Consider the following 12,326-nt stretch of genomic DNA (forward strand, 5'->3'; position numbering starts at 1 on the left):
GTAAGGAAGGAAGAGAAGGAAGTTACCAGACTTCGCCAGTGTAGGTGATCCAGGTGGAGAAAGGTTTATGCCAGGCGACAAGTAAAGATAATTTCTGTTCACTCCAGCATTGAAATCGAAGGGTGATTTGTAATCCTCATACAGATCCATGCCAGACCCAGACAGTTCAGTGCGTGCAGCCATCCTCCTCTTCCACTGAAGCATTCATCTTCGCTCTCTGGGGCAACCCAGACAGCAGCATTCAGAAACCCTCCATTCCTCCACATGACACTCCCTGTGCCTCCTCACAGAATTCAGCTCTGCTACATGTGATAGAGCTGTCTAGCAAGGGATTTCTTAGCCATCCTGGAGCTGCTGCTGTTTACATGGCACAAAGTTAAGTTCCTGTAAATTTGTAACTGAGGCTGGACTTAAACAGACCGTTCCTTTAACAAACATTCACAGTGCACCACTCATGGCTTCTGGAACAGCCTTGGTCCTCTGCAGAACTGCATCAACTGTGTTCAATCGTTTAAATAAAAAAAGGTCAGCTGACTGCAGCTACACCAGGATATCCTTAATCTTCTAGGACACAAAAGGATTACCAGCCGTAATCTATCCTATATACCATCTGTGTTGGACTTTTTCCTCTGATTAATGGAAAATTCTGTGTGCATAGCTATTTCTCCAGCTGCTTCCATCAGTGTAATAACCACTAGAGAGAACTCAGTCTCTGCTGCCCAGGTATCACACCACTCCTCTCTGAAGGCTGGCCTAGGTTTATTGATGAGCCTTCTAATGTGCATTATGACTTTTGCTTGTGAGGCTAAACATATCTGGGTCTGAGGGGGTTTTTTGGGGGGGAGGGGGTTGTTAAATATTTATGAAGTACACTGTCCTATGTCCTTGGTGCTTCAACCAGCATTGTTTAGAGCAGCCAGTAACAGCAGTATTGTATTGCCTGAAATGTATTTATGCTTTGACACACTCATAAAGCAAGATCAACTTACATAAGCCATCTGACTTCATGCCAGGCCTTTAAGATTCAACTCTGGGAAGTAGAAATGCTTCTTACCTAAAAGAGGCACTCAGCACAGTTTTGCAGCACTTCACTACATTGTTTTATTTTTATTTCATGGTCAGTTTCTTTCACTGAAAACACAAGGCTATTAGCAATGTAGATCACCTTTAGAGCTGAGCAACAATTCCTCCCAAACCCCACACTTCACCTGGGCTCCTCACTGCAGCCTGCACACAGAGGAGCATAATCAAATGGGAGTTAATTTTTCCTGCACAGTAAGGACAGAGCTGATCAGGCATTATTCCAGAGAAGTGAAGGAGCCTCGCAGCATTCCAAAGTCAAGTCCAAGGCAAAGTAATCCCAGGGCATATGAGAAGAAAGCACACCCCTTCTAGAATTTTAACTTCCCATTTCCACTGCAATCAGTCATTTGCCACAGGAACAGACCTTCCAGCTAATTAAAAAGCAGATCCTTTAAGCTAAAGACCTACATTCACTTCTGCAGTTGCAGAGTACCTGCAGGCTCATAGCAATGAGAGTGCTGGAGCCTGAAAAACACAAGTCTGCTATTTTCTAAACCCACTGAAAAGAAGAAAATAGAATGTCCCCCTGCATTTCTGACACTCTGCCAGAAATACTGCAAAGTTTATCTGGCAAAGGTCAAAGCTTTGGTCACAGATTAAAGCATCCAGAGGCAGCAGAGAACTGTAACACAGCTACAGTAATAAGATACTCTATTAACCAAGTTTGTTAATATGAACAGCTACAGATTGTGCTTTGCAGCTTTCCCTTGTATAACTCAGCACTCAGGGCTGCCTTCTGTGCAAAAGGCTCAGGCAGCAGTTGTGCTAACTGGGTTAGGCAAAATGACAAGTTATCAGATGTGGCACACAAAGAGCTGGGTGTTTTCTACCATCACTCTCCCAACACAGAGAGGGAGAGAGAGAAGCGGAGGCTACACCCTAGGACTTTTTCCTAACCCTAGATAATCACTCCCTTTAGCACTGGTCAGTGCTAGTGGGCTACAACTGCAACTAGTTATTCTAGGAAAAAGAACCCCTTATGAAAATCTGTTGATCCCTGCTAACAATCAAGAACACCATTTCCTAGCCATTTCCTGAAGGAAATATTACGTTATTGTTTTACAGGAAATTCCCTACATTCAGATTTACCCATTACCAACCATTCAAAAAAAATCTGGTACTCCTCCTATATCTTTGTAGTGCACAAGTTGGTTTCATGCCCCTAGAGATATCTGGATTGCCAGTCTCAACCACTGACCTGGCCTGCCACCCCTGCTGACAGAAATCTGTATGGGCCAAACTCTTCAACACCTCTTCAGTGTAGTCACAGACACATACAGGATGTGGCCCATTGCTGGAAGATACATTTGGCTTACAGGGAAGATTTGCTGAATTGCAAATCTGAGAGGCTGAATTCTGCTTTTGTTCCTCCTTATGCATGGCCTAAGCACAAGCTCAGAAGTCACCCAAGACAATCTCTAGTTTTTAGAAATATTACTGTTCTAAGGTCACTGCCAAGAGAGGGACACCATGCAAGTGCTCCTTACTTCAAGTTCCTCTCTCTGCTCAATTATAGGGGCCATACAGATGGGTTGATACAGCACCTACCAAACACATCACCTAAACACATCAGCCTCCTGCTCTCTTACCTACTGAAGTTTACAGGAGTGTTGTTCCTCACTTCTCTCAGGTACAAATCCTAACTGGAGATGAAGGAAGCTGTTTTGCTGAACAAGCTCCTTCCTCATCACTTAGGGAAATTTGATGGTCTTCAAACTGAAGTATAAGTCAATCCCTCTATAAAGAGAAAGGACTGCAGTCCACCCTTCCAAATCTACTGTAGGACAACTTCTAGGCTGTCATTCCTAACTCATCCACTTCAGGGAAGACAATCTCTAGTTGTAAGAGATCCCCTGCCAGCCATAACAATAATTTTATCTGCTTCTTCCCCAGAAGTTCCTTAGCACATCCAGGGATTCAGGGCAGAGGAAGGCAGCACTCCCCCATACTGCTCAGAGCCATTCTAAAGAAGATAGATTCTGCTCACTGTGATGCATTTGGAGGAGGAATGAATCCCTCTCCAAGGGATTTTCTAAATTCAAGTGATGGCCTAAGGAAACAAAGCAGGATGGGGATGACAAACAGCAGCTGCACAGAACCAAAAAGCAAGGTTTTTCTCTGCAGTGTGTAGCCTTCTGACCAGTTTAGTAGCTCTTGACAGTCACAGCAATCAAGAATTCTGTACACTATGAAAACAGGCACATTAAGAGGCCTTTCTAAAGGGCCCTCCCATTACCAAAATATCCTGCTGCATGGGCTTCCTCTCCTTCACAATAATTCAGAGCACATGCAGCTGGCTGGAGGTGGAACTGAGGCTGCAGAGCCATACCCTAATAGATGGATGCTGCCTTCCCAGGCAAGACACACACATTTCAGTGCTGAAGTTTAAGTTTAGGCTTCTCTTACATGGCTTAGAGTAATTAACCATGAATCCTCAAGTATCTCTGTTCTTTGCCCTGCATTGCAAATCAAGTTTTACTCTGTACCTTGGTTGTTACTGCAGATACCAGCTGCAAGGCAGTACCTGCAATGATCTTGAAGCCTAAGGAAAGAGCTGTTCCAGAGCCAAGAGGCAGTGGTTTTTTGCTTACTATGCAAGAGATTAAAACCAAAGATTTTGAACAAGCATTCATTCGCCCTTAACACCTCAGGGTAACTTAGAGTTTAGTACTAAAGTAATCTATGGCATTTTAGAAGCTGGTGGTCTGAGAGACTGGCACAAAGGTAGATACCTTCTGTCAAGGATGCTTGAACCAATCACTGACAAGTTCAACTGAAAGTCACAAAGTGTCTGAGGAAGGCTTGGCAAGCCTCAGCAAAGCATTACCATCACAATTCCTGCCACCAACCATGTTGTAATCTCCTCTTAAGGTTACAGAGGTGTAATCTCCTGCTAAGGTTACAGAGTGTACTTAAAGCTTTCCCAGGTAACCATTTAGCATTAACAGTCAGTACAGATTGTGCACCTCATTAATCATAAGGAAGGAACTCCCTCTACAGCTGCAAAAGCTGTTAAGTTTGAGCAAACACCGTTCACCAGATATTTGCCTGCTTAGTCTCAGGCATGGTTCTTTCTTCAGCTAGTACCTGCTACCCAGCTCTGCAGCTTCCACCTTAACCTAAGGCTCCAGCAACAACTTGAGCAATGCAATATAGTATTGAAGCACTTCTACCTTGATGGCAGCTGAGCAAGGATAGGATGCTATGGTACCCTTGTGGAGAAGCTGCTTTTCCCACATATAGGTCTAGCAGAACAACAGTTTGTTTACACATGGAAACATTATATCCCTCTTTCCCTACAGAAAACAGGATGAAGTTTCCTGAGGAAGTATGAATGAGTACCACCTCTGGGCTTTGAAGAAACTGAGCTATGTGTTCAGTAGTGTTTAATACAAACAGTTAAACTCAGGAAAGGCTACCACTCATGCCTCAGGATTGGAGGAAGCTACCCTAGGACATGATCTAAACAACATTCTGGACAAAGCTATCCAAATAACCAATCCACAGGATCTGCTCTGAGTTCTGCTGTTACACAGGCACCTTCACCACACTGAACATCCTGTGTTTGTGTCCTGATTATACCTGGAGCTGCCAAACTTGTGCACCACAGCCTATACTTTTGGCCAGGCTATCATGACTCCAGCACTTAATCAAGCAAGCAAAAGAAAATGGGGGAAAATGATGGGACGACTTTGTTGACAAAGAGGGGGAAGAGGTGCAAGAAGCACTTGCTCTGTGGGGGCATAGTAAAAAGGTTCAGTCTCTTATTTCAAGGTTGCCTGTGGAGATTCACTTGCCTTCTCAGCCTAGACCTGGTTTAAATTTCAACTTCTGAAGTCTGCTAAGAGGCAAGATTGATAAGAGGCCCTTCCAGTAAGTGTGTCTGGGGCAAAGACTTCCAGCCAGGTGGTCTTCCACCGCCCCCATCCTTCCCAGGTAGATCCCAATCAGGCAGCAACAGTCAGGCTCCTCTCCCCACTCCAACAGAGTTTTATATGGCATAAGCCATTTTAAGAGCCATAAATCTACTTAAGCATCTTAAGCCAATCTAGATTCTGTAGCATCAATTTGATCTTAAAAGTCTTACCAGTTTACAGACAAGTAAAGCCTTTCAGCACCAGATCTGAGGCCTTAAAACTGCATTAAGAGAAAAAGATGCTGTGAAGCAAGAGGACAGAAGCCCAAAGACTAAACAAGCCTGAAATTCGTACATTAGTGCTCCTATTTTCACATTCTCTCCCCTTCCTTTAACAGCGGACACTTCTTTCACTCCCCTGAGATTTGTGCAGGACATGAATGGAGCTGCACAGCTGCAGCAATTCCTGAACAGCACAAGCACAGGCTTCTGCAGCTCCATTAGTAATGGTCAGCAGAATGTGGCTGAAGGGGTTAAGTGTCTTCTAGCAGGGTACAACTCAACACCATGATATTAATCTCAGTACTTCAGCCTCCCCCACATGCTTTCTCTGGACAAGCTCTGCCTGATACAACTACATCATTCAGTACAGTTCTTTGTACAGAAATATCTTCTCCAGCACTTTATTTATCCTAAGTGCTGCCTTCACTCACTCTGATTAAAACAAACAAAAAACCCAAAGAAAAAGCCACCACCACCAACCACCACCTCTTTGAAGATGTATCTCCCTGCAACACAAACACTTGGCAAATGTTACAGGTAGGGATCACGGGGTTGCCAGTGCTGCTCTTCTCTTAAACCAGAGCTCAGCCCACGGTATTTCAGACAGCTGACACACGTCTTGGCGAAGGCAGCAGTTCTTGTCTCTCCTCTCAATCCAATTATAAACTCAGACTCATTTCCTGAGTCTTGTGAGGGGGTACATCCACGCTCCAGCATATCCTGCGACTAGACAAGCTGATACTACAGTAAAATACTTAACCCATTCATGTCAGACAAAATTCTCTGTATTTGCACATATTCTCTACTGCCTTGCAAGTATTTCAGCATTTAGAAGATTAGGCAGAAATCCCAGATTATGACAAAGTTGTGTGTCTCAAACAGTGCCCAAAGCTCATGTTTGTCAGCTCCAACAGTAACAGGTGAAAAGCTTTCCGATCTACGGCAAAGGACCACGCCAAAGGACAGAGCACCACCCCAGAACCAGTGATCTGAGTTTGCACTGACTTTGGAGAAGTCAGATCAAAACCTACAAACACAGAGGAACACTTCCAAGTGAGATTAACAGAGTCAAAACATTGTCAGGTAGATTTTAGAGGAATGTGTTTAGTTATTTCACTTCAGCCACTTATCCCAGTTATGCTGCCATTCTCTATAGACTCTGATTCCTCAGGCAAGAGACTGACCCTGTCAAAAATGTAAAGAAACAGTGCTGAGCTGCAGCTAGAGATAGCTGGAAAAGATTAGGAACACTGCAGTGCAGAAATGGGATTGTCTCAAGCAAAGTTTCAGTATGTAACATTGCAATCTAATTAAAAGTTTTACTTGAGTGATTCTGGAGTGACTCCCAGCCTCCCTCAGAAGACAAGACTACTTTTCTGCACTCTTAAAGCAAATCTCCCTCTTTTAACACAGCATCCCAGAGCCTCATTTCTGAAAAGCAGTTTCAGAAATGTCCACCATCCCCCATCTATGTTACCAGGTCCCACCATGACATTGACACTGAGGTTTTAAGAACAAAGCAAATTCAATTACACATTAGGCTGAACTACATATTGTATATCTAAAATTAAAACCACCAAAAAAAGCACCCTCTGTAGTCTTAGCAGTACCTTAATAATACCAACAAAATCTTCATTGCTTGTGGGACTCTGTAGCTTCCACCATATAATTCCCAAGTTGATGCCTGGATTTGATGTAGCACAGAAATTCCATCATTTACTATCAAGGGCAGAAGTACAGAAGCAACCAAGCAGCACACAATTTGATGCAAGCAACAAGGGTTTAGGGTAAGTACTTCACAAAATCCATTCTTGAAGATATTCAAAATCCATCTGGACATGATTATCAAGGTGGACATGGATATCAAGGACCAGTAGTCTTTAGTATCTTTACTGATGACACAGATAATGGCATCAACTGCACATTCAGCAAGTTTGTAGATGATCCAAAGCTGCACTGTGTAGGTAGCAGAACAGAAGGACAAGGTGCTATCCAGAAGGACCTGGAGAAACTCAAGAAGTGGGGCCCATGAGAACCTCATCAAGTTCAACAGGTCCAAGTGCAAGATGCTGCACCTGAGTCAGGGCAATCCCAGATATAAGTACAGTCTGGGACAAGTCCTTGAGAGCAGCCCTGCAGAGAAGCACTTGGGTGGATCAAAAGCCAGACATAAGCCACCAGTGTGTGCTTACAGCTCAGAGAGCCAAACACATCCTGGGTTGCACTGAAAGCAGAGTGAGCAGCAAGTCAAAGGAGGTGATTCTCCACCTCTACACTGCCCTAGTGAGACACCACCTAAAGCACAGCATCCAGCTCTGAAGTTCTGAGCAAAGAAGGGCATTGACCTGCTGGAGCTGATCCAGAGAAAGGTCACAGAGATGATCCTTCTACGAAAGATCCTACAAAGACAGGCTGAGGAAGTTGGGGTTGTTCAGCGTGAAGAGGACTCCAGGGAGGCTTCATTGTGGCCTTCCAGTTCCTAAAGGGGACTTGTAAAGAGGAAGAACAACTTCTTTCTTTGTAGGTAGATAGTGACAGGACAAGGGGGAACAGTGTCAAACTAAAAGAGGAGAAATTTACATTAGACATCAATAAGGAATTATTTTCTCAGAGGGTGGTCAGACACTGGAACAGGTTGCTCAGAAGTAGTAGATGCCCCATCCCTGGAAGTGTTTGAGGCCAGGTTAGACAGGCCCTGAGCAACCTGATGTAGTTAGTGGATGGCATCCCTAAATGAGCCTTGCTTGGTCTTACCCTATGCAAGCTGTTACAGCTCCAGAGCTCAGTCCCCAAGGGGACTGGGTGCTAGAAGCCAGCTCGCTCTCAGACCAAGGCCGCAGGACAGCCCTAGCAAGCAGGGAATATTCAGCTCTTAGTGATTAGGCAGCTCTTGTGATTTCAGCTTGCTTGCTAGGTAGCTTTTTCCCTTGGCCTACGGCTCCAGCAGACGGTAGAGAGAGGAGAAGCAGAAGACGCTGGCTGTTCCACGAGTATGGCTTTATTGGAGGGGTTCCGTGAAGGGTCTCAGCTCTTCTTCTTCCGAGTTAGTAGGGGTACAGAATGCTACTTTTATACCCTTGGCCCGGATCCAATCCTGACCAATGGCAGAGGTGTTAGAGTGACCATAAGTGACCAATAGTAGGGGTAACACAATATTGCCTTACATGGCTATAGGGATAGGGTACAAGGCGGATGTCCCTGGAGACAGGAAACTTCTTTGCTGCTGTGTCAGCATTCTATTCTCCAAGGGGCCCTGGCTAAACCTGAGGGGTTTACTACATATCCCTGCTCATGTCTGGGGGTTGAATTGATGAGCACTAAGGTCCCTTCCAACTCATACCATTCTGTGATACGGTTCTGGTGGGCAACCAGTTCCAGGTGGCTCTGCCCTAACAGAGGGGTTGAACCTCCAGAGGTCCTTCCCGCCTTAACCATCCTGTGATTAACACAATGACTGTAATAAGTCACAGGCTGCTCCTTCAGATTCTCCAAGGATCCTCCAGGGACCTCTCTTCTTCAGGAACACAAGGAGTCCTGGCACCCTGACTTAGGGCAGGTCTGTGGCCTATCCTTCATCCTGTGAAGAAGATTTACAAATACCTACCTGCTGACAGAAAAAAGTTCCATTTTCTTCCACACTTTCTAAACTGAGATATGGACAGGGATTTCATGGTAGACTTTTCACTTCTGCACTTCTACCCAGTGCACACGAGTATTATGACAGCTGACAAGCAAAGCAAAAGCATTTGCAGCAGTAGAGACTACACTGGTTTCTGTTACGAGGCCGCAGGAAAAAGCTGAAAGATTCTGGGGGGCGAAAAAAGTCTGTATTTTCATAAAAGGGACAGGCTTACACTTCACTCACTAAATGAATGAGCAAGCAACTTTTTGGGCCTGACATATGACTCCAGACACAGAAGCAGCTCTTGGCAAGTACAAAAGCCATGTACTTCCCCCTGACACCCCTCCTCCAGGAGGGAAGTGAATGTATGCCTCTGCAGCAGGAAGAGTTCGCTCTTGTACAGAAAGAAAAAGTTGCAGTAGACAAATAAACTACCCATGTTACTGAGCTAAAGCTGCCTTTCAGCAGGAGCCGCTCCTCCTTTTACCCTTTATCAATTGTACAGAACCCAAGGAAACCTTTGAATTTCCTTCTCAGACTCCTCAATTTACTTTTCATCCACTCCAGTGCAGTTTCCTTTACTCCTCCAGTAACTCTCTCCATTGCATGCTCTCAGGTTCCCCTAGCCCAATTCCTCAGCCCAGAAAAATGCTGATACAAAAGCTTCCAAACACATGTCATTTCATCTAGAGATGTCAGCTTGCCCTTCAGAAGCACTGGGAGAGTCACTTCTGCGCTCAGGACACAGTAATTTTTAGCACAATCACATAAATCTCCCCAAAATAGTCAGAGCACAGCAATCTCCACGTGAGTTTCCACAAAGGATGCACACATAACACCAAAAGAAGGGACATTTTCTAGAAGTACTGCTAATTTTGCCACACACAAGTTACTGGTTGCATGGTTAAGGTGTACTCCTACTGTAGCCTGGCACCTTATTCTGCTGTCCATGATAAAGATCAGCTTTTTGCTTAGCAGTAATGACAAACCACCAGATTTTTTCCCTACTCAGGACTTGACTAAGTAAGTTTACGATTTTGAGTTGTACTGACAAACAAGTGTAATTACTTAAAACTTAAAGTACAATTTCTCAAAGGCAAGTAACTGCAAGTTATAAGCTGTATAGAAATCCTATTAACATTTCTGCACTTGGCTTATCTGAGAGTATAGCATGAAATATCTGTGAAATTGTAAAACTCTGCCTAGTCAGCAGCAAAGCACATTAGTATGATAAATTCACAGACACAGAGCCCCAGAAATGTTTCAGGGCATAAGAACCTGCTCCTGATCCCCCTTCTTCAACCAGTCAATTCACACCTTTACACCAGTAATGGGTTTTGCTACAAACCCTTCAGAGAACCAACCTGATCATGAGGTACCTAAAAGCTGACAATAGACACTGAGCCAGTTACAGCTTTTCCAAGCAGAAAAGCCCATAATGAAGACAAGCCCTTATTACTCATCTACATTTCTCACACTGCAGAGTTTCAGCGCACCCTCCTGAACTTAAGGAAGAACAACCTAACAAAGCAGTGCTAATGGCACACCACCAGACTGCTGATATAAAGTACTTGTGCAGCAGCTCACTATTACTGGGAATCTCTCACTTGAAAACCAGAATAAGTTGTGTTGCTTTCCCTGCAGCATCAAACAAGACACATTACCTACTCCTTTACAGTCCAGCACTTTACCAGTCACCCATTCAACTGTGCAGTGCTTGAAGTGTCCTGCTCCAGATGGAGTGTGCCTGCTGCTTGCCCATACTGCTAAATTCCACATCCAGCTGGGAGGCACCAATTCCTACAGTGCTTCCAAACGGATTTGGAGCAATAGCTATCACTACTTAAAGGATCTTGGACACATCCTGCCAGGCTTGCAAATTGGACAAACTCAGGATGTGGGCTTGAATACTTCTGCACTGCTCTTAATCTCATTTAACAGATAAGAGGAAGAATCCTTCAACTGTGCATGCAGCAACCAGCAGCAATTCACTAACAAACCAACTGCACTAACCAGCTTTTTTTTTTTCTAATATAATGTAGATAATGCATGAATCTTTAGATTATTATGACCACTGAAGTTGCCATTATATTAATAAGTACTCTGAGATTTTATCTGATTGATCTGTCCTTGACTGACTTTCAATGCTGCTTGAGCTGAGTAAATCCTGTTAAGAGACATGTGCCCCTACTCCAAGTCACACTAGGACAGTAAATTAAATGAAACTATTAGCCTAGAGAGATACTGCTGTCACATAAATCAACAGACAGTCATAAAACACTAATCACTCCAAAAGCTGAAGCTGGCAAAGATAAGGGTCAAGCAAGTTTGTCCAATGATGATTCCACAAAAAGATATGAAGCTTTAAAGGACTCCCAGGTCCTAAAAGACTTGAGCATACCTTCGTCCATCAGATCAGACTTTGAACATGAGATGCTACTTTTTGCTGCTGGGTGACATTACAGGCAACCTGTATTTTCTTTTTAACAACCTACACAGATCCAGATCATGAAAGTACCTATCTCTCAAGATCTCCAAGCAACATTAATATATCTATGCACCATTGCATATTTATGCATCAAGTTGTGTTCCAGCCTATTCCATACAAAGGGAAGTTTTCCTAAATATCAGCATGCTTAGATAAGCATCCAGGCTCCTCATTTATATTTCACAGCAAAAGTAGAATGAGTTCAACCATTCATTTTACTGAAATATAAGATAATGGACAAAACTGGAAAGACCTATCAAATGCACACAAAGGCAGGCATTTTTCCTGATTCTGGTGCAGTTGATGTGATGAAAACTACAGGGGGAGGAAAGAAGTACAGGTTTAAAGGAGCAAAGTTTGAAAGATATTGAGCTTCATCTCTAAAAGTAGACAGGAAATGAAAGAAAGGAAGGGGAGGAGGTGACTGGGGTTTTTTTTAGTTTTATGTGGGTTTGGTTGTTTGTGGGTTTTTTATGTTGGGATTTGTGGTTGGGTTTTTTTATTTTTTTGGTAAAGAAAGCACACCTCCACTGATTTTAGTAACCAGCTGCTCCAGAACTGCGCTGTGCCACAAGTTGCCTCCTCCCAGTGTTTGACCTGAAACAGAACATCAGTGCAAACTCCAAGAATAAAACTTTACACTGTTATGTGAAATCTAAGTTTAGCATCACTTCCTATTGCACAAGCTAATTCACCACACAGCTCATTTCACAACTGTAAATGTCAAACAAAAAAATACATGTACTTGTAGCCATTCTGAGTGCTGGTCATGCCCTAGTTTAATGGATCCATTGTGTTTAACAGATTAGTCTGGTAAACTTTTCAAGCTTTATGGTTAAGGACTGATCTAGCTGGTACCCAGGTTATTGTCACACCAAATTTAGCACATCACAGCTCAGCCATCAGCACAAAAAACTGCTCAGAATAACTCAGAGCTTAAACAGCTATGAATAATGCAATCCACAATTTTTCATTCTGGTAAAAACTTGACCAGG

The 12,326-nt window shown here is 43.6% G+C and overlaps 1 protein-coding gene across 5 annotated transcripts in view; it reads right to left on the reverse strand.

The window, feature by feature from the left end:
- The window catches only part of TPD52 (tumor protein D52), a 42,090-nt gene that overhangs the window by 17,080 nt on the left and 12,684 nt on the right, over nucleotides 1–12,326 (reverse strand). For 4 of the 5 annotated variants that reach the window (XR_009418868.1, XM_059476942.1, XM_059476933.1 and 1 more), the window contains exon 1: nucleotides 27–269. The exons of the other annotated variant lie outside the window; for it this stretch is intronic. Coding sequence is in view for 3 of the 4 variants with exons in the window: in XM_059476942.1 (XP_059332925.1) it covers nucleotides 27–204 (178 nt within the window). In the remaining variant the exon portion in view is untranslated. Of the gene's footprint in view, nucleotides 1–26; nucleotides 270–12,326 lie in introns of those variants that run through there. 5 annotated transcript variants of the gene reach the window in all.

The sequence above is a fragment of the Ammospiza nelsoni genome, chromosome 1, assembly GCF_027579445.1.
Source record: "Ammospiza nelsoni isolate bAmmNel1 chromosome 1, bAmmNel1.pri, whole genome shotgun sequence".
In the NCBI taxonomy this organism is placed as follows: Eukaryota; Metazoa; Chordata; class Aves; order Passeriformes; family Passerellidae; genus Ammospiza; species Ammospiza nelsoni.